Consider the following 20,085-nt stretch of genomic DNA (forward strand, 5'->3'; position numbering starts at 1 on the left):
GGCCTTCCGGGTGGCCTGAGAGCCCAAGAGTAAAAATAGCCGCCTTTAATTTTCCTAAAGGCTCAGGAATGGCAGTGGCTTTGGAGGAGGGCTCCACAGTTCTGGGAAATGTCTCTGTAACAGAGGCGTGCCGGGGCCCGTGCCCTCCGGGGGCACCCACAGGCCTTCCACCGCTGGGAGGGGGGGGCTGATGGGAGGGCTTGGCCTGGAAACCGTCCTTCGTCTGGGGCTGAGAGAGCGCCCGAGAAACCAGTACCTGCTACTACCTGTAGATGGTAAAACCGAAATGCCCCTAGAGAGAGCTGGGTTGAAATCACCATTCCTGCTCACTCCTTACACAAGTCAATACATTGCCCCCGAGTTGGGAGAAGAGAAGACACTTAAAGATACCCACAAACACGAACCCGCATCCTCGGCAGGCTCTGCATCCTACTGAACAGATGCACGGAAGCCTGGATCGGGGGTGTGGTCCCCCTAGTGAAGGTGCAAGTCTGACCCCTCCGCTCCCCAGCAAGTCCCCTGGGCTTCTCCTCGACTGCCACTGGGCTGCTCAGGACAGGCAAATGACTGGCCGCTTAAGCAGACCACAGAGAGGGAAGGAAGGGCAGTGAACTGCCCAAACCCCAGGACACCCGCGGCCAATGAAGAAATTCCAAGTGCGGCTCAGACGGTGAGAGCTTTCTCCAGGGGTCCCAGCACCGCGGCAGACCCAGGGGCTGAGGATGGCTGAGGTGCGAGTCTCTTTTCAGAGCCTCCACGTTGATGCTTGTCTAGTCAAGAGTATTTGGAAGAGTGTGCTGCTCTCATTCTTGAAGCATTTTCCAAGCCTCAGCTACACTTTGAAGTCACTAAGTAAGTTACTAGTGAGCTGGTGAGTTCCTAGTGCTGCTGTGTGTGTTAGGTTGTTCCTCCGTGACAGGAGTGGCCAGGAGCTGCGGGGGGTTGGGAGACAGGAGAGTAGGCACTGAGTGAGTGGTGAGTGTCCCTGCCAGTGAGCTTTTTTTCTCTTTAAATCTCAAGAAGAAAGGGCTCCAGGACCCACAGGGTCAGGAGTGAGCAAGCACCTGATAGCACAGGTCAGCCTCACGGTGATTCCCACTCTGGAGACCTTTAACAGCCTCAACCGTGTGGTCCCCACCACTCCGTTTTCCACACACACACACACACACACACACATACCCTCAAATCCGTACTATTCTCAAACCCTGATCATTTCTACTTGGGAAGGTTTTAATGATTCCTGAAGTTCACCTCGCCCAACATGGCCATTGTGATTCTTCAGGATAGCGAAAATGTAAAGTTGCCAACACATTTATGTCCCAGGAGCTGACGACCTAGTTGTGGAGTGTGAAATGGCAGAGGAAACAGCACAGCTGGCCCCTGCTCACGTCCCAGTGGGACGGCAGTAAACCGTCAGTCAGCCAGTCACCCCCCCCACCCCCACCCCACCATGGCCTCGGTCTCACACGTCTGAAGTTGGGTGTGTAAGCCGGTTAAAGTGACACGTCCTACTCACTTCATTGTAAAGATTAACATTCTAACAACCTTTGGGTTTAGCATCCGTTGATAAGGGCAAGAGTCCTTAACGTTAAACTAGTAGTTGAGAACGGAAGTGTTGATATAGGCTCCATATATATTAATTAGTTGATAAGTTCACCTCAACACCCAAACACACTAGGGGAGAGTTCTCAGAAGTGGATTATCCTGTTCAGTGACTCACCTTCAGACTTCTGAGCTCCTCGGCAGCAGCACCTGCATCTGTCTTCCCCTGCCTGCCCCCTGCCCCAGCCCCTCGCTCCCTGCCCCCTGCCCCCCACCCCCGGCTGCCAGCAGAAGCATTCACACCACCTCAAACAAGAGCACTTTCCTAAGTATTGCAGTAGGACCTAATCCTGTCCCTGGCAGCACCCAACACTTGCTGAGGCCCAAGACCCACAGAAGAGTGCACGTGGTCCCGGCCTCAGAGCCCTCACAGCTCAGCCATGAGACACGACTCCCAGGGAAAGGAGACACTCAGGGTAGTATGGCCCGGTGCCCAAGGCCAACTCCAGACCAGAGTTGGAGGAGCGCTCCAAAGCCTGGAAAGGAACTCAGGGCCGGTTGAGGTTCGAGCTCGGCTTTGCCGATGGTGGAGTTCAGGCAAGCTGGGACGATGGGCACAGCATTTTAGCCAAAGGGAAGAACACGAGGCATCGGGGGAGGCGGACCTGCTGGGTTACTGCCTGCTCAGAGATGACCGTGCCATATTGTAGACAGTGTCTAGAACAGTAGCCTCGCATGGCGGGCGCTCTGTTGAGAGCAGTAATCACACAAACAGTAATCATAAGAACGTTGCTGCAGCCATTTGAGGGCTGCGGACGGGCCGGCTGCGCTGGCTTCGATCCAAGGTCAGCCGTTCAGTTTGTGCTTACAGGCGGCGAGCAGCCAACCAGCCCAGCTCTCCGTCGGCGTCCTACACCCTGCTGCACCCAGAACAGAGCCCCTCCTGGGAACACACCTTCAGAGTACTTGGCAAGCACGCTCTCCCCAGCCTGTCCCAGGCCTCACCCCTCTTCAGGGCTGTTCAGCCAGGGTGTGGGGAGCTATTGCTCCTCTGCCCTATCCTAGCCAGGATCCTTAATCTCGCACCTGGCCCAGCTTCCCACGGGCACAATCTCTTCTCCACACCTGTAGCTGGTGAACTTTATCAATTCCCACCTTGCTCTTGATACTGCCCTCCTCAGGCACCTTTGCTGCTGAAGTTCTAGCCTTGGCTGCACAGTGGAAGCCTCTGGGGACCTCGTAAAATCCCGATGCCCAGGCCACACCCAGACCAACCAATTCAATCAGATTCTCTGGGAGGCAGGACCGCCTCTACCCAATTCCCACCAGTAAATTTGAAAACTCCGCCGGTGACTGCAAGTGTGCAGACAAAGCCGGCAACTACTACAATGGCTCCCCACTGTGGGACTGGGATTGAACCGGGCTTGTGCAGGGACTAGCCTGCACGATACAGTAAGTGTGACTAGTAGCATCACCATCCCCCTGGAAGCTTGTTAGAAACACAGAATCAAAGGCCCAGCTGACTGGAGTCCGAATTTTACCAGATCCCCGGGTGACTCCCACACACGGTCAAGTTTGAGAAGCACTGACACCAGCCTTTACCGGATGCTCACAGCGGCCCACGTGCAGTGCCAGGTGTTGCGTGCACACCATCGCATCTCGTCCTCACAGCCTCTCAGCTGTTAGCCTCCCCTCTGACAAACAAGGAAGCACCTGCCGTTCATTTGGCAAATCCTTACTAAGCACCTACTGAGTGAGAGGCCTGGCACTAGAGACTGGGGATCAAAACCAGCGCTGCCCTGCTGGAGAAGAGCTCAGAGGCCAATGGGGTGTGAATGTCAGCATCGGCACTTACCAGCTGTGTGTTCCCAGGCGACTTCCTCGGCCTCTCTGAGCACCAGGTTCCTCTTCTGCAGATCTGGGCTAGTCATGTCCATAGGACTCACGATTCAGTGAACTTCCCTAGGCCAAGTACTCTCCCCACACGGCCTGGATCTGGCACGAGCCCAAGAATGGTCTCTACTGATATAAATAAAAATACTCCCACGTGATAGGGAGGCGGTGGAGTGGGTGGAGGGGACAGCGTTCCCCGTTGGTACCTGTGGAGGGATGGCAGGATTGAAAGTGAGGTCCTGAGGGGTAAGGGGGTGATGGATGGGAGCCAGGTAAGGGGGATCCGGGTGTGGACAAGGCTGCTCTGTCCTGGCTCTCCCTGACTCTACTTCCCAGGGTCAGGCTGCTGCTTCTCCCCACTTTTCGGCAGCGTAGATGAGTCTAGGGTGAAACCACTATTAGCCGCACGAGTCTGGGGCCCAGCTCTCACCCTTTGACACCCGAAGCTCTTTGTGGCTGGGCGAAGCAAGAAACGCAGCAGCCCCTTCAATTGGGGATTGTTTTGCCCTAGGTTCTCCGGGACGCTCCAACCTTTGCAGGGAGAGCCCGGGCGCGGGGACTGGCGGGCGTATGGCCCGGCAGCGCCCCCGTCCGACGGAGCGAGCCACAGCAGCGGGGCCCTGGAGGGTGCTGGGGTGGCACGCACGCGCGCGTCGCGGCAGCGCACCCCGTAGGTGGCTGAGCTCCAGCCCCGTGCGTCTTTTGTCCCACAGGGTGGGACCTAGCAGCGGAATTACGGCCCTGGCACGCGCGGGGACCTGAGGAATCGATTTAGAGGGTTCGTGTTCCTCGGAGGGCACCATTGTTTCCTGTAATTTAATTTTCTCTCCTGAAAGCGTTGCTAATTAAATCCTTTCTCCGGTGAGCTGTCGCCCCCCCCCCCCCCTTATTAATTATCCAGCACGTGCGAGGGACTTCTCGGCCTCAAGTGCCAGGCTCGCTCAGGTGGATGAGCCTCAATTGGCCGCTGTCCTGGCTTGGATCGCTGAGCTCTCTCTGCACCTGGACCTGGCAAGCAATCCTCACAGTCTGAGTAAAAAGCAGGATGGCACTTCCCCTGCTGCTGGTGACCTCTGCTGGCTAAGAACCTATCAAAATCAAATTCGTGTGATTTCACCTCCTCTGCCTTTCCAACTCTCAAATCATACCCCTCCCTGCCTTTTCTCTTAAGCTCTATTCCTGCCTTCCCTCCTGCTGTCCACAGCACAATGCCCCCAGCGGGTCTGCCAGACTGGGCCCAGTGGCTCATCGAAGGTCACTCGGCATATCTAGGGCACAGCCAGGGCTAGAGCTCAGATCTTCTGAAACTCAGTCCCTCAGGGATCACAAACTCAGAAGCCTCCAGGGAACCTACTGGTTGGGGAAGAGGGTGAGTAACTCTGTGTGGGACAATTGGGAATGGCAGAGTCTGTGGCAAAGTAGAACAAAGCAGACCTCCCCCCTTTGGGGGAAGTAACTCAAACCATGTGCTCCACTGAAGGCCAAGAGTGTCCGATTCTTTTTTTTTTAAGATTTTATTTATTTATTTTTAGAGAGGGAAGGGAGGGAGGGAGGGAGAGAGAGAGAGAGAGAAACATCAATGTTCGGTTGCTGGGGGTCATGGCCTGCAACCCAGGCATGTACCCTGACTGGGAATCGAACCTGTGACACTTTGGTTCGCAGCCCACACTCAGTCCACTGAGCTATGCCAGCCAGGACTAAGAGTGTTCAATTCTTGATAAGTCTAAGAGTGAGTCCAGGATCCAGCAATGGCAGTGACTTGTCCAGAGTCACACAGGGACTCAGCAGCAAAGCCAGTGGCCACTCTGGACTCATCTTACAGTGATCTTTCCAAGGTACCACTTACACGATGGGGATAGGTGGCCCCACCTCCACCCCTTACCCCCCACTCAGTTCTGCCCATCAGAGGCCTAGTTCCTGCCCCATGCTGGAGGAGTTACCCAGGCTGGCACCGCGCCCCCACCACCACTCATGCAGGGGCCCCATTGCTCTCAGAGTCCCCTCAGCTCCCCCCAGAGAGTTGCCTTGGATACCACTCTCCCCTCCCCTGCCTCTAACACTTCAGGCCCAACCCTCAGCTGTCAGGCAGGAAAAGAGGGCAGCTCAAGCCGATCCCTCCCAGAATTTGAAAGGAGGAGTTGGGGGTGGGGTGGGGAGCAATGCTATTTTTAAGGCGATATTAATGGTGGGGATTTCAAGCATCATAACCAAGCCAGAACGGGGACATTTGGGGACAGGGCCTCTGGGGCAGAGCGCACGCAGGGCCTGCCTCCTCTCTGGAAGGCCTCACAGCACCCCAGTGCCTGCTCTCCTCTCCGCTGCTCTGGGCTCCGGGTTCCAGATCAGTGCCCTGCTTCCAGCCTGCAGGGCTTTGTGCTGAGGCCGCCTTCAGTGGGGAGGACACAGGCATGTGATCCTGCAGCACCAGCCATCCCCCTGGCCCCTCTGAGGCTTCTCTTTTCCAGCGACTTCTCCAGAGGAGCTGTGGCAGACACTGTTCTCCTTAAGGCTCTTCAGTGCCCTGTCCCAGTTCTGGGGGGTGGCTGTGCTCAGCCCTCTGACAGCATCTGGTCCCCTCCTGCAGGTATCCGGACACTGCCTGGGCAAGCAGCAGCCCAGAAATAGCTCCGGTCTTGTTCCCTGGCTGCGCATTTTCCCTGAGCGCTGGGGTAGGGTCCCAGCCTGGACTGTCCTCGGACCTCCACGATCAAGCTCTGAAAGAGACCGCTGCATGCAAGGCAACTTGCCCATTATCATCAGCCCGGGAGGGGCCAGACACTCCGCGTACACCCTGAAGCCAGCCTCTTCTCACCTGCAGAGTCACCTTCAGCGGCTCTGGGAAGGCTGCGGAGGCTGAGCCTAGTTCCTTTCTCTGTACCCGCTAGTGCCCACTACAGAGCAGGTGCTCAAGAAGCATCTTGAATGAATGAATCAATCAGCGGCTGAATGAATAAAAACTCAACCCCTTGTAACGTTTCAGCGGAAATTGATTGGGTGTCTACAATAGTCCACAACAGAAAGATAGTGTAGGGTCTGCGTTCAAAGGATAACCCCAGAAGCAGGCAGCCTGGGTTTGAATCCCAGCTCTGCAGATTACTAGCCATGAGGCTCTGGGCAAGTTACATAACCTGTCCGTGCCTCAGTTTCTTTACCTGGAAAGTGGGGGGAGTAACAAAGCATACCACAAGGGTTGCTATGAGGCTAAATAATTCCTACAGGTAAAATGTGTGTATGACAGGGGCCTGGCATGGAGAGAGTTCAGTAAATGTTGGTCTTTACTGCTTATGGACGAATGACAGTGACAACACTGTGCCCTACACTCGGTGCTGGGTTTGGGGGAAACCGGAGGAGTCCGCTGTCGCCTTGCTTGCCCGCCAAGGTTTACAGCACAGCAGAGAGACAGAACCCTCGCAGGAGGGAGGCAGTCAGAGTGATGGGCTGGGGCCGAGTGCAGGGAAGACTCCCCCGGGGGCTGGACCTGGGAGACGGGGCCCTGTGGGAAGTGGGACGTAGGATGGAGAGGGCCTGGACGGGCCGAGGCTGAAGGAAGAGGCATGTCAGGCCACCAGGTTATGGGGCTACAGGTGCCCACCTGGGTGCAGAGGGCCTCCCCAGTTGGGGTGGGGGGCTGTGCAGTGTGAAATGTTATCCCCACATTTCAGAGTCTTCAGCCTTTCAATGTGACTTTAGCTCCTGGAAGTCGTCTTGGTAGAAACAGCTTCCTTCCAACCCCGTTTACTGAGGCCGTGTGGGAAGGAAGGACAGACGGGGAGCTCCCAGAGGCCGGTCTCAGGACCCAGAGAGGGAGAGAGGTCTAGGGGTCGCTGATGTCCCCAGGCTGATTCCCTGGGGAATGAACACGACCTCTGCCTGTGGTCTCTGACCTGGAGAACCCTGCTGACCATTAGAATAACTAACGTCAGTCTGTACTTGACTTACTCAAGAGGAACCGCCTTGAACGAGGGTGAGTCAGGGTTTCGTGAGAAGTGACGAGGAGGGGGAGGCAGGGGTCACGGGCAGTGTGGCTCAGCAGGTGTACTCATGTGCCCACCACTCCCAAATGAGACTCGCAATCCCAGAAACCGCCTGCCGTCCCTGCCTCTGCCCAGTCTCTCCTGCCCCTACTCCCACCCATGGCCCCGCTTTTCCACCTGGCCAACTCCTACTCCTCCTCCATGACCCCGGTGGCTCCTCCTCTGGGAAGCCTTCCAGCCTACCCTCAGCCAAGTGAGCGCTCTCCTCTGGGCTTCCGTAGCTCCCCGTTCTTCTCCCTCCCGGCAGCCACAGAACCACACCCTCTGCAACTGGTCCTGTCCCCCATGGGCTCCCCGAGGGCAGGCAATAGGTCTCCTTCATCTCTGAATTCCTGGTTCTTGGCATCAGGCCTGGCATCCAGTCAGCATCAGTGAATGTTTGAGGAATGAACAGAGGAGCTGGGCCAGCACCACCCGCAGAGAGGAACGAGGGCAGAGGCAGAGGCCGACGTCGAGGCAGCCGGGCTACCCAGACGGCCCCTGCCCCTCCAGCAGGCTCGCCCTGGCGGGTGACCGGGTCCAAGGTTCTGCCACCCCTCTAAACCATCTCAGGCAGTGCAGGACACAGCATCCTTGCTCCCTGCTCGTGCCCTCCTTTTCTCCCGGCAGAAGGGGCTGCCTCCCTGAGAGTGTGCCCAGAGACAGGGCCAGAGGGGGACAAGGGGAGCAGTGAGCCCAGCTGGAGGGCACAGGGCACAGAGAGGAGCCAGGGCACTTAGAGGACCAAATGCATAAAGTGACAAAGACAACCATATTCTAGGGGAAAGAGACTTGCTAAAAAGAGGCCACTGGGACCTACGGACTGGCTTCGTCATAGCAGAGGAGGGTGTGGCTCAGGTCCCCTCGAGCCAGCCTAATCCGACACTAGGACACGGGCCAAAGCAGAGTGCCCACTGTCCAGATGGGAATATGAAGGCACGGGGGAGCCCAGCGTTTCACTCCATCTGCTGCAGGGTGTGTGGCCAGAGGACCCGTGACCTCTGTGGCCACAGGCAGATGGTTCCGTTCAGCTTGGGGGGTCAGAGAGCTGTGCAGCAAAGGACAACATGCTGATCACCCTGGACCCCTCCCTCCTGGTAAAGCTGCAGAGTGGTAGTTGAGAATGATGCCGTCACCTGGCAACTAATGAACCAATGACAGAGGAGAATGCTCGGGTGGCCCTGAACCCCAGGGTCATGGTCTCCTCCCCACCGCAGTGCTCCTGAGGGCCTGTCCTTTGAGGTCACCCTGATCGCTCTGTCTCAACACTCAGAACCACCTTGGGCCCCCACCCCAGCACCCCACCGGTCATGCTCCCTGTCAGTGAAGGGACTCTTTCACCCCCCGCTCCTGACCCGGCCCACAGCCAGCATTCCCACCCAGACCCTGGTCCCAGCACACTCAGATCCTTGAGAATGCCTCTTACTGGGTCCCTCCCATTTCCTGTCCAGCTGCCGAGGCTCCACTCCCTGAAATCTAGGGCTGGGCAGCCCAAGGTCTCCAGGTGTGGTAGGTAGGGGCTGAGAGGGCAGGGGGCCCTGGCTGATCCTCAGGGGTGGTCATCTCTGGCTGTGTTGGGGGAGCAGGTGGCCTCTTCATTCTCCACCACCCGTCCTCCAACATGGAGAGAGGTGGGAGGAGGGGGAAGCGGGAGAAGAGGAAGCCAGTCCCCGGGCTAACCAGTCAGCCCCGGTCCCATGGGCTCACAGACCCCGGCACTGTGGACCTGCTGCCGACCAGGGCTGACACCCACGCACTTCTCAGCCACACAGCACAACCCTGACCCATCACACTGGATGCTGCTGAAAGTCTGGGGCAGGGACCCGGGGGTCCCACACAGATGCCCTTTTAATTGCTGGACTGTGGGGTGAGCCAGGGCCCCAGGGGAGGAGCAGGAGCATCCGAGGCAGCAGCAGTCTAGACAAAGATGATGTACCTACTTAGGCAGAAGTATTTTTGATACTTACCTTAAATATTTTAACAGCTGGTATGACTGCATCAGTGCATTGCGGCCCTGCTACCAACCACAGTACCCATGTGATCACATCAAATCCAATTTAAAAACCACATATTTTATTGATGTTCTTTATCGACAATACAGGGCCATGTATACAAACGCTCCTCAAGTCCCACACCTGGCAACCTCCTCTCCCATCACCCCCCCCCCCCCACACACACACACACTGCCCAGTCTGCGGGAGCCAATCCCCTGCAGGTCTCCCTTTGGCCCCTCCCCCAGTGCCCAGCCTCACAGGGCTGAGGCTCCAGGAGGCTGTGAATGGCTGTGCTGGCTCCCAGGCTGGAGCTTTGCAGTCAACAGAGAGCCGAGGCCTGGCTCACCCAGGGCCTCTCCCCCACCCTTCCACTCCCACCACCAATCATGGCCAGGGCTGGGTGGAGATGCCCCCCAGCGACTCCTCCATCCAGGCAGCCTGGACTCTCCCTCAGCCCTTTCTGCTCTGTCCTTTCCCTCCACACGACCTGCCCTGCTGACCACCAAGATGGCAGAGGTACCACTTTTCGGGGGGTGGAAGGCAGTGCATGGGGGCAGTGATGAGATGCCCCCGATGGCAGGAATCTCATTGTCTCGATCACCACTGTGTGTCAGTGCCCAGAAGAGCACTTAGCTGGCACTAAATAAATAAGCACGTGTGTAGGGCTCACGAATGAAGGAAAAGGGGAGGGAGTTTAACGGGGTGGAGCCATTACTATGGTAGTCCTCTAGGGGACGTGAAGCAGGACCAAGGGAAAGTCCTTCCAAGCTCTGCTCAAGACCTCAGGGTGATGTGTGGCAACAGCTGGGGTGGCCATGGCCACCAGCTGGACACTGTGGAGTGTGGGTTTCAGCCCTGCTGCCTGCATGGCTGGTTGACTGACCCCGAGACCCAGTCAGGAGGGGACACATGTGTTGTTCCCACTCCCTCGTATGTCAGAACACACAGCTGTGTCCCTGTTCGGAGCCAGTCAGATAAACAGGGCTGGTCTGGCTGTTGCACCCCTCCTCTGGTGTCCCCCGTCCACAGCGTCAACGCTCCCAATCTCACCCTCTGAGTTGAGCATGACCTTCCAGCTCTGCTCTCCCCACCACTGTCCCCACCTGCCTCTGACCTGCTCCATCTCCCTGTCCTCAGATGCCAACCTCCTTCACTAGCATTAAAACCCAGGTAGACTTTCTCCCTCCAGAGACTCTCTCCTGAGCAGCTGGGTGGGGCCCTAAAAGTTTGCATCGTGATTTTCAGACTCCTCCATGCCCGGTCTACCCTGCACGAAAGCACACGGCTCACAGGCACCCCTAGAGACCCTGCCTCCGGGCCTGGCAATCAGAGAGGACTCCAGAATCTTGGGATGGGAAGAGACTTGCCCTCCCCTGACCCTGTGCAGAGGGTCTCTCCATGGCGTGCCTGCCGAGCCCCTGCTGGGAAACCTCCAGGCTAGCGGCACTCACACACAACCCCACGGCCCCCAGGAAGATGTCCCAACATGGAACCACTTTAGTTTCCAGAAAGTCCTCAATGCAGGGAAGAAATGAACCCATTCACCTCTCTCACAATCATTTTCCCCAAATATCCCAGTGCCCAACCTCTCTGTGACCCTCTCTTCCCCTTCCCTAAGCATTCTCTTCCCTCTCTCTCTCTCTATCTCTCTCTCTCTCTCTCACACACACACCCTTATGCATATGTAGTCACGTGCCTCTATCATTTATCAGCATGCCCCCTTTTCTTCTCCCTTTTCTTTGCCTTCCCAGCATCTAGCAAAGGCAGGAAGCATGCCAGGGAGAGAAAGTACCCAGCCAGATCCTGGACTGGGCTGGGGTGGCCAGCAGGGGCAGGGTACACAGGGGACAGCAGCTGGATGTCCCAGACCATTGGCTGCTGTGTCCCAAGGAAAGGCCTGGCAACTCGGGGGCAGGGTGGCGTGAGCAGCAAGCTACTGAGTGCTTTCTCCTTCCCATCGCCCACAGTTCCACAGAGGGGACAAGGACACTCCCCCCACCTTCCCAACCTTCCTGGCAGTTGGCACAGCAGACTTGGTCATTTTAAACATTTTGTAATTTTAAACATCTTTGCCAGCCTCCAGGTCCCAGGGAGCAGGCTCCTAGCAGCAAGAATTCACTCCGCACTCCCAACACGGGGCTGAGAGGAAGAGCTCTAGCCCATGGCAGTATGCCAGGGGGCACGGTAGGGGGCGGATAGGCCGGCCGAGGGGCAAGGCAGGGACCCCGAGGGAAAGGAACCAGAGCAGCGGCCTCCTGGCAGCCACCTGGCTGGCCTGTGGGGAGGGCAAAAATGGCCGGGGGGCCTCATTTTCCTCCTTGTCGCGATCCACCAGCCAACGTTTTTCTCTATGTGGCCCGGTGGGGGGTGGATGTTAGGACACCCCCAGCCATAGGTTGTAGTGGGTCATGGGTGGAGACAAGGGTACCATGGTCTTATGCTCAGGAGGAGTCAAGACACAGAAAGAGAAATGCTGGGAGTGCCCGCTACTTGTCCCGCTGCTTGGAGCTCTCACCACCCACATTGAACATGGGGACCAGCAGGCCCAGCAGCCACCTCTTCCCGAACACCTCCTGTAAGTTCTTGCGCCACGGCCGGGCCCTCACGGCCACCCCCTTCCGCACCTGGTGGCGGGTCTGACCCCGCAGGATCAACAGCAGCTGGTGGCAGCAGAAGCCGGCGCAGGCCAGGCCGATGGCGAACCAGAGGTAGAGCATGAGGATGACGAACATTTCAGAACCGAGGACAGCTCCTGCAGGGGAGGGGGCGGGGAAACACAGACTCGCTTTACACCCAGGCCACGTACGGGCCTGCCATCTCCGCAGGCGCTTTCCGCTGCGAAGGGAGGGAGATGGATGAGACCGAAGCTACATTTTATAGCTTCGCTGCGCCGCAGCAGCGAGGAAGAGAAAGAATAACTAGTTGTCTCAACTTTTTCTTAGCGCTGATGACTGACTCCCCAGGCCAGAAATGGCCTGGGGATGTCGGGAAGGATGCTTCTTTGGGTAGAACCTAGACACAAACGTGCCCTGAACCAGACATGCCTGTCTTTCTGCCTTCTCTTTCTGCTCTGGAATCAGGGAGAGGGATTTTTTTCTCAGGAGGCAAGAGGGGTGAGCTGAGGATCCTAGAGAGGGAGCTGGCGCCCGGGCAGCTGTCTAGACTGAAGCATCTTCTCCCTGTGGAGCTGGAAGCATGGCGGGCAGGGCAGGGGTGGGGGGGCACTCAGGAAAGTGACAGCATGATGGAGAGTGGTGTCTAGTCATCAGGACGAACAGGTCCCAAGCTCCCAGGGCAGCGCAGAGCTCTGAATTAGAGAATATTTTAGTCATTAATGTTAACAAGGGGACGCTGGGCCACCAGAACATGTCCCGTCAATCAGAGCTTGCTGAGGCGGAAGGAGGCCCCCAAGGTCACTAGTCCAGCCCCTTGCCTTGGGCAGAACCTCTTGTAAAGTCCTCTAGACAAGTTTTCTCTGTTACTAGTTTTTAAACATTCACTGAGAGATTCCACACTCTTCTTCAGAGCTGGGGTGGTCGGTCCAGGCTAAGTTCAAATCTCCCAGCTCTGTGGTCTCGCACAAGTCCCTGAACCTCTCTGAGTTGTAGTTTGCTCGTCTGTGAACTGGTCCCACAGGGCCGCATGATTCAGGAAAGGTGTGTGCAAAGTGGCCAGTTTCCTGGTTTACACTCAGCGTGGTGCTCCCTGCTGAGGCTCATTCACAGATGAGGAGACTATGCCCCAAAGGTTCTCAACTTCAACACCTTAGACCATCCCAGGGCTCGCAGGCACTTATCTTGTCCCACCCAGCAGCCAGGAGGTGGACCCAGGAGAGGATCTGAGAGCCCTCCTCAGCCTGTCTTGTCCTGCAGGGCACGCCCACCGCCACCTCCTCCAGGGTGATGAGGTGCCTGCTCCAGACATGCCCTTACCACCTATCTGACCTCTGAAAACATCAGCCATATCCCTCCCTTCTCTGGCATCCCCTGGCCCTGGTCTACCTCTTCCCCAGTCTCCCAGGCTCCAATTTTCAGACCCCTGAGGGTTGGGCTTTTCAAACGTGTCCAGCCTGAGCAGTGGCATTCTCAGCCACCAGGAGGATGCAGGCCTGGCTTGCGGTTGCTCATTAGCAGCCTCCTCTTGCCCTCAGCCCTAGGAGCTTTGATAGCAGGTTTCTATTTACAAAGTTGGAGAAAAATAAGTCCATCTGCCCAGGGGACGGAAAGCTCATTCCAGCTGGCATTTTGAGGGCCCTGTCAGCTGGCCGGGGGCAGCAGCAGGACAGGCCTCACACTAGGCTGTGCCGTCCCTCCGACCCACTTCTTCCTGTCAGCACAGGTTAGCTCAGGCGGCCCCACGGGAGATGAAGGGTCCAGGGACCCTGGCTTCTGTTGGGCTCCGGGAGTACTGACAGGCCACGATGGCTCTTGAGCTGGGGTGTGAGGGCATCAGAGCTGTCAGGCGCGGGCCTGCCTTGCATCTCAGCCTCAGGGACAAGCCTGGGCTAATGCAAGCTGTTTTCCGCGAGCTTTTTTTCTGGCACTAAATCAAGGCATGCGGAAGAGACCTTGTGGCCTTCTCCCGGCCCCTTGCGGCAGCTACCAAAAGCTCTTCTGGGGACCTGCTTTTTCTTGAAATGTTTGAAGTTGCCTAACCCAGCTGCTTTGGCTCTTTCAACTATCTAATAATAGTTCTGTTTCTTCTAGAAAAATCACAGTTTTTCTAAACGACCTGAATGGTCACACCATTCAATCTCTCCCTCCCTGCTTCCTGCCAAGCATTTATGACACCTTTGACAGGTCATTGCCGAGCATCGTTAATGCACACTCAGGGACAAGAAGCTCCCTCGCTGCCAAAATGGCTCATTCCTCCAGAAACAGTTTTAGAGAGGCAGCGTGGTGGAGGAGACGGAATATGAGCTCTGGAGGCTGGTAACCCTGAGTCCAGATTTTGGGTTTGGAATCATGCTCTCTGTGCGGCCTCAAAGCAACGTAACCTCGCTGACCCCTTGGTTCCTGAGCCTTTGAAATGGAGATGATAATACTTACCTCACTGACTTGTGGTGAGGATTAAATGAAATGAGACCTGCACAGCGGGTAGCACATAATAGGCGCTCAATAAACATTGATCCCCTTTCCCTTCTACTGGACACTCTGAGGGCATCTGCCATGCTGGCGTGCTTATACAAATGCCATGACACAGGTCAGATGGCATCATCTCCTTTTCCTAGGTGAGAAGAAGGAGGCTCAGAGAGGTGACACAACCTGTACAGACTGCACGAAGACCAAAGAAAAGACAACTTCTAAAATCCACCTGGCCAGCCTCCTACCTCTTTAGCATCCGCTAAAGGCCCATGGGCAGCAGCCACCAGAAGACCCCCTCCACTTCTAACGCACAGGGCCCACACTCCCAGCCATCCCATGTTCTGGTGGCAGATATGACTCGGTGACAGTACCACAGTTGGGGACAAAAAGCACCACAGTTGGGAAATAAGAGCTCAATCTGGCAAAGAACTTGGGCCTTCTGACTCCCTCCTGTGCTCCTGAGCGGAAGAGATAGGCAGCAGCCTCAACCACCTGGGCTGAGAATCGACGGGGGTGGGGAGAGATAGGGAGGGAGGCGCAGAAGAGGTGGGGGGCATGTGCTGGGGAGGGGGGAGGATAAGGACTGGCAAGGGGAACGGTGGAAGGTTGGCAACAGAGGAAGACAAGATGGGAGAGCTGGAGATGAGAAATCTTGGCCTTCTTTTCCTGCTGGGGACCGCGAGGAGGTAGACGAAAATGGCGCTCGTCCTTCTGCGGCAGCAGGGCCCCGGCCTCCACGGCAGGCGCTTACTGGCTCGGTTCTCCCGTCAGATCGGAGAAATGGATTCTTCTTCCTTTCTTCCCTGCCTCCCGAACCTCGCACGTGTGGATAGGCCTCAAGCCTGGGCTTATCTCAGATCCAACCATTTCAAGGTCCTCCCTTTGGAACCACCCAGTTTTATGTGATAAAACCACTTGGAAGAGAAAGTGTAATTAGGTTGTCTGGCTCTCCTCTTCCCTCCACCTGCCTGTGCTCACACTCCACCCCCTAGCCCGCCCACCTACCCTTCCTCCTCCTGGTTATTTCAGTCCCAGCAGCCTCCTATGCCAGCATCGGAATCCAGAAGGCCCGAGAGCGGAGTTCTGGGCTCAGTTCAGCCACCAGACCTCACGGCAACCCCCCAGCTGGGTCCTTCCTGAGTCTCTGTGTTCCCACTGCCAAATGGCACAATGGTTCTGTGCCTGCAAAGACTGAAATGATGGCTGCCTCCGGAGTGGAGCAGAACGTTTATGAGTGTCCAGCGCAGGCACATCAAGAAAACCCTGGGTTCTCAGTGGCAGTAGCCGCATGCCCTCTTTGTCCCTGAAATGCCAGTGGGTGAGGAAATGGGTTGTATTCCTTCTGCTGCTGGAGGGGGGAGGGGCAGGCAAGGGGCTGCCTTGCAGTAGTAGGAAGATCCTGGGCAAGCCAGTTAATCCCATCTGAGCCTCAGTTTCTTCATCTGAGAAAGGAAGGTTACGATATCACACATACACAGGTGCACACAATCAGTTGTAAGAACCAAGTCAACCCGAGTCCAAGGCCAGGGTAGGGGTGGAGAAGAAGGAAATGAGGGAGGGACAGATTTCAAGGCCAGGTAAAGTGGTAAGAACTGCCACCGGGTCCCTCTGGGCCAGGTACCAGGGAGCTGTTCCTGGGCACACTACATACAGCCCTCCCCAGGGTGCCCCACTGAGCACCTCAGCGAAGCCCCTCACGTCTGGCCCCTGCCTGTGTGAGGACCTCCTGGAGGCACAAATCCCACACCAGTGCGGTGACTCTGTCATGTGAGGATGGAGCCATCATCCATGGCTGCATCCCCAACCAAGCTCCCCCTTCCCGCCCCGGTTCCAAGGCATCTTCAGACCTTAGCCACCTGGGAGGGGTCAACAACAATGGGCAGGAGGGCAGAGCTTAGTCTCCTGCTGGGGCTGGCCTGGCACCCTGTGGGCCTTACTGTGGTGGGCTGGCAAGACCTTTGGAGGGCAAAGGCCTTGGGGTGGCGTGTGAGCAGGGCCGGGGCCCGGGCAGAGGGAGGTCATGGCATGGGTGTACCTCCCAGGCTGCATGGAAGGATGGAAGGACGGCAAGCACCCAGCCCGCCTGGCACAGAGCCGGTGTATTGCCTGGATCACCACGATACTGCGAGCAAATGGACAGTGGTGAGCAAGGAGGAGGTGGTGAGGATGGGGGCAGGATGAGAGGTTACCAGGCAAACTACGACATGCCCAGTTAAACTGCATTTCAGATAGGCAACAGCAGATGTTTTCCGTACGTCTCATGCAGTGTTTAGGAGATACTTATACACTAAAAAGGTATGCGTTGTTTATCCGAAATTATCATTTAATTGGGCATTCTGGATTTGTTTGTTTTCTAAATCTGGCAAACTTGGGGTTGGGGAGGGGTCTTTGCACAAGCCCCAACCTGCCTCTCGAGGCCCACTCACCAGAGAAGAACTGGCTGATGGAGGTGGGAAGGAGCGTGAGGAAGGCCAGGGGGTGGGCGAAGGAGATGGAAAGGACCGCGGAGATGTAGGCCACGCCCGCCACCATGGAGTAGAGGCAGGCCAGGGAGGTGTAGAGGCAGAACAGGACGAAGTTGCGCATGTTCCTGCTGCCAATGCAGTTGCCGGTGAAGAAACAGTGGTGGTCGTGCCTCAGGGTGACTCGGGCGCACACTCGGCAGAAGTGGGTGCTGGGCGGGGGGCACGGAGCTCTCCTGGAGGAGGTCCCCTGGCCGGCGTCCAGGTCGTCAGGGGAGTTCTGGATGACCAGGACGTAATTGCCCAGGGCGTTGGTTGAGAGGAACAGGAAGAGTGCCCCGTGGAGCAGCGCAGGCGAGAAGAGGGGGGCGGCGGCGGGGTCCTCGCGCATGCTGGGCAGGAAGAGGAAGAGCTGCAGCACGAAGGTCACCAGGGAGATGCACAGGAAATAGGCGGGGGCCACCACGTTGAGCAGCCTCAGGGCCAGCATCTTCGATTACATTCCTAAGGGGCCTAGGGTGAGAGCAAGACTTACTGCGGTGTCTAGGGGGCGCCCTAGGGTGCTCCTCCGGCGCTGTCTGTTGGTCCCGCTCCACGCACATCCTCGCTCTCGGGTCCCTGTTCCTCGATCACCCCTCCCCTTTTCCTAACCTGGGCCGAGCCAGCGTGCGACCCCAAGACCACAACGGCCCCCGGGGGTCGGGCTGTACTTCCCGGTGCCCGCTCCCTCGGCTTTTGAGCGACTTAGGCAACCCCCGGGCGCCCCGGAGCCGGGCACAAGGAGAGTGAGGCTGGGCCTGTGCGCATTCTGCAACAGAGGGGGGTAGGGGGTTAGGGCGCCGCTCCTTTACTGCAGCGGAAAAGAGCCCAGGTTTGGGGTTTCTCCTTCAGACCCCCCAGGAAGAGAAGGACAGGCTTTGGGGTGGGGACTGAGGCAAACGATGGAAGTCCTGCTTCACCTCCCCTTTCTCAGCCGCCGCCCCCACCCCACCTTGGGCAATACTCAGGGACCTCACCGGTAACCTGACTCTTTGGAGGTATGTGTGTTTGTGGGTCCGTGATGTTTGTGTGTGTATGTGTGTGTGGGGGGGGTGTTTCCTGTGTGACTCTGTACGTGTAATCTATGTGTGCCTGGGTGTCTGTGTTTGTGTATGTGTATATCTGTGTACACACCAGCAGCCGCTGCCACCTGCCTTTTAAAAAAATCAATTAAAGCAATCGATACATTCACACACGCGCTCAGGCACCGAGTGGGGTGGGGTGGGGGCAGCCGGAATACCTGTGTCAGCCGGTCTTGGTCAGCCCACCTCTCCACGCCGGCAGCCCCGGCTATTTTCTTTGCAAAGAGCGTTTTCATTTGAGGCGACGATATTAAAATCCCCCCTTCGCGCCCGCCTCCCGCCCTCCTGGAGCTAGAAACCCAAACAACGCCGATGGCGCCGAAACCCTTTCGGTACCAACAAGCCCGCCCTGGGCTCGGGAGCAAGTGCTCCGCCAGCCTTTCTGCTGATCGACCCCCGCGGCCCAGCGCAGCCCCCGGCCGCATCCCCACTCCTCCCGCCCCCTCCCCCCAGCCCTGGCTCCTGCCCAGCGTCGGAGGCCACCGGGAAACAGGATTCTGGGCGCCCAAGAGAACTTTTCTAGGGGTAAGGAGAGGAGAGCCCGAGGCGCGAGAAAACTTCTGGGAAGGCTGCTGCACCCTGGATGGGCAGATGCCCCAGGGCCTGCGTCCAGGCTGTCCCGTCCGATTGGGCGACCCAGCATCACCTTGGAGTCCCCTCTGAAGGTGCCAGTGCTCCCGGGGATCCGCAGCCGCCCTGGGAGCCGCGGGCCTCTCTCCGCGGCCCGGGCCCAGCCCAAGACACCTTCAGGGGTGGTCGCTGGGGGCCCGGCCCTGCCTCTGGCCACGCGCTCCCTGGGGCTGCAGCGGCGCTGTCCACCCCAGAGAGAGCCCTCGGCCCGGGGCTCCGGGGAAGCAAGTGTCTTCCCCACGCCGGTCGCCAGGGGAGCGCAGGAGCAGCCTCCAGATGCGCCGCGGCGGCTGGAAGGCGAAGGGCTGGGGCTGGGGCTGGGGGAGTGAGCCGCGCTGGGCGGGCGGCTGCGGCCCGGGCCCTGCGCGGGAGGAGAGACGACGGAGACTGCGGGTGCGGCCCGAGGACGAGGGGAGCTGTCCGTTCAGCACCGGCGCCGGCCTCGCCCGCGGCGGGAGGCACGGCCGGAACCCCAGGGAGGCAGACAGCGCGGGCGGCCGCCGCGGGCTTCTCGGCCACCGCCTCCCGGACGCCGGGGAAGCCGCCCCCTGCGCCGCCGCCGCCGCCGCACCGCCGCAGAGGGGTGGGGAAAGGAGCTCACCCAGCTCTAGTCGCGGATAAGAGGAGCCCTGGACGCCGACTCTCGCCCTCCCCGAAGCTGCAAAGTTGTGGGCTCGGCCCCGCTGGCTCAGAGCCTCCTCACGATTCGCTTCGGGGACTGGGCAGGTAGCGGGGGTGTGGAAAGGGAGCGGGCAGCTGTGGTCCTCCCACTTGGGCGCCGGCGAGTGGGGGCCAGGAAGCGGCGGGTATGGCAGCTGGGTACCCCCCCACCCCCCAGCCCTCGCCACCCCTTCCTCCCCTTCTGGGGGCGGCGCTCTGGCCACCCCGCTCGGCGTCCTGGACTTGCCCCCCACCCCTCCCTTACCTAGTTCCCTCGGAGCCGGCTGGGGCGCCCTGCCTGACTTCAGCCACCGGTTCCACCTGGGATCTTGATTCAGCTCTAGTGTGGAAGCTGTAGCCATCACCTGCTCTTGCCTCTCCACTGTGGCTGAGCACTCTCCCCGCTCTCCGCTCTGGGACAGAGAGAAGCCTGGGGGGCTCACAGCTCAGCCTGCGGGGGCAACAGCCATAACGATCAGCGTCACTGTCACGGACGGGTTGAGACCCCCACGCCAGAGCCTGTCTCCAGGGTCTGCATATCCGCCATTCACTCCTGTGTGATCTTCAGATTCCGGTTTCCTCTGCTGTAAAACAGAGGTGTGGGGATTAAGTGATAATATGTGTAAAGCCCTGAAACGGGGCCTGACCATGGTAAGTACTATTTGAGTATCAGTGCATAATTATTG

General features: G+C 58.1%; 1 protein-coding gene across 2 annotated transcripts; it reads right to left on the reverse strand.

Moving 5' to 3' along the window:
- Positions 1-10,060: 10,060 nt before the first annotated feature.
- Positions 10,061-19,608, reverse strand: ZDHHC22 (zinc finger DHHC-type palmitoyltransferase 22). 2 transcript variants are annotated; one of them, XM_028508139.2, is made up of 3 exons: positions 19,341-19,608; positions 16,953-17,501; positions 10,061-12,194 (listed from the first exon to the last, which is right to left on the reverse strand). In XM_028508139.2, exons 2-3 carry the CDS (start codon positions 17,476-17,478, stop codon positions 11,929-11,931), a joined length of 792 nt encoding a protein of 263 aa, XP_028363940.1. In that variant the 5' UTR covers positions 17,479-17,501; positions 19,341-19,608; the 3' UTR covers positions 10,061-11,928. The 2 variants fall into 2 exon arrangements, with proteins under 2 accessions (XP_028363940.1, XP_035868522.1); XM_036012629.1 differs by lacking the exon at positions 19,341-19,608 and adding an exon at positions 18,268-18,476.
- Between the last annotated feature and the right edge of the window lie 477 nt (positions 19,609-20,085).

The sequence above is a fragment of the Phyllostomus discolor genome, chromosome 1 (genome assembly GCF_004126475.2).
Source record: "Phyllostomus discolor isolate MPI-MPIP mPhyDis1 chromosome 1, mPhyDis1.pri.v3, whole genome shotgun sequence".
Lineage (NCBI taxonomy): Eukaryota > Metazoa > Chordata > Mammalia > Chiroptera > Phyllostomidae > Phyllostomus > Phyllostomus discolor.

Bases quoted from the DNA above. Each gene is read 5' to 3' on its own strand.
- ZDHHC22 (XM_028508139.2), bottom strand. From the start codon at position 17,478: ATGCTGGCCCTGAGGCTGCTCAACGTGGTGGCCCCCGCCTATTTCCTG. The intron at 12,195-16,952 runs GTGAGTGGGCCT...CCTCCCCTGCAG, and splicing joins CATCAGCCAGTTCTTCTCTG to GAGCTGTCCTCGGTTCTGAA.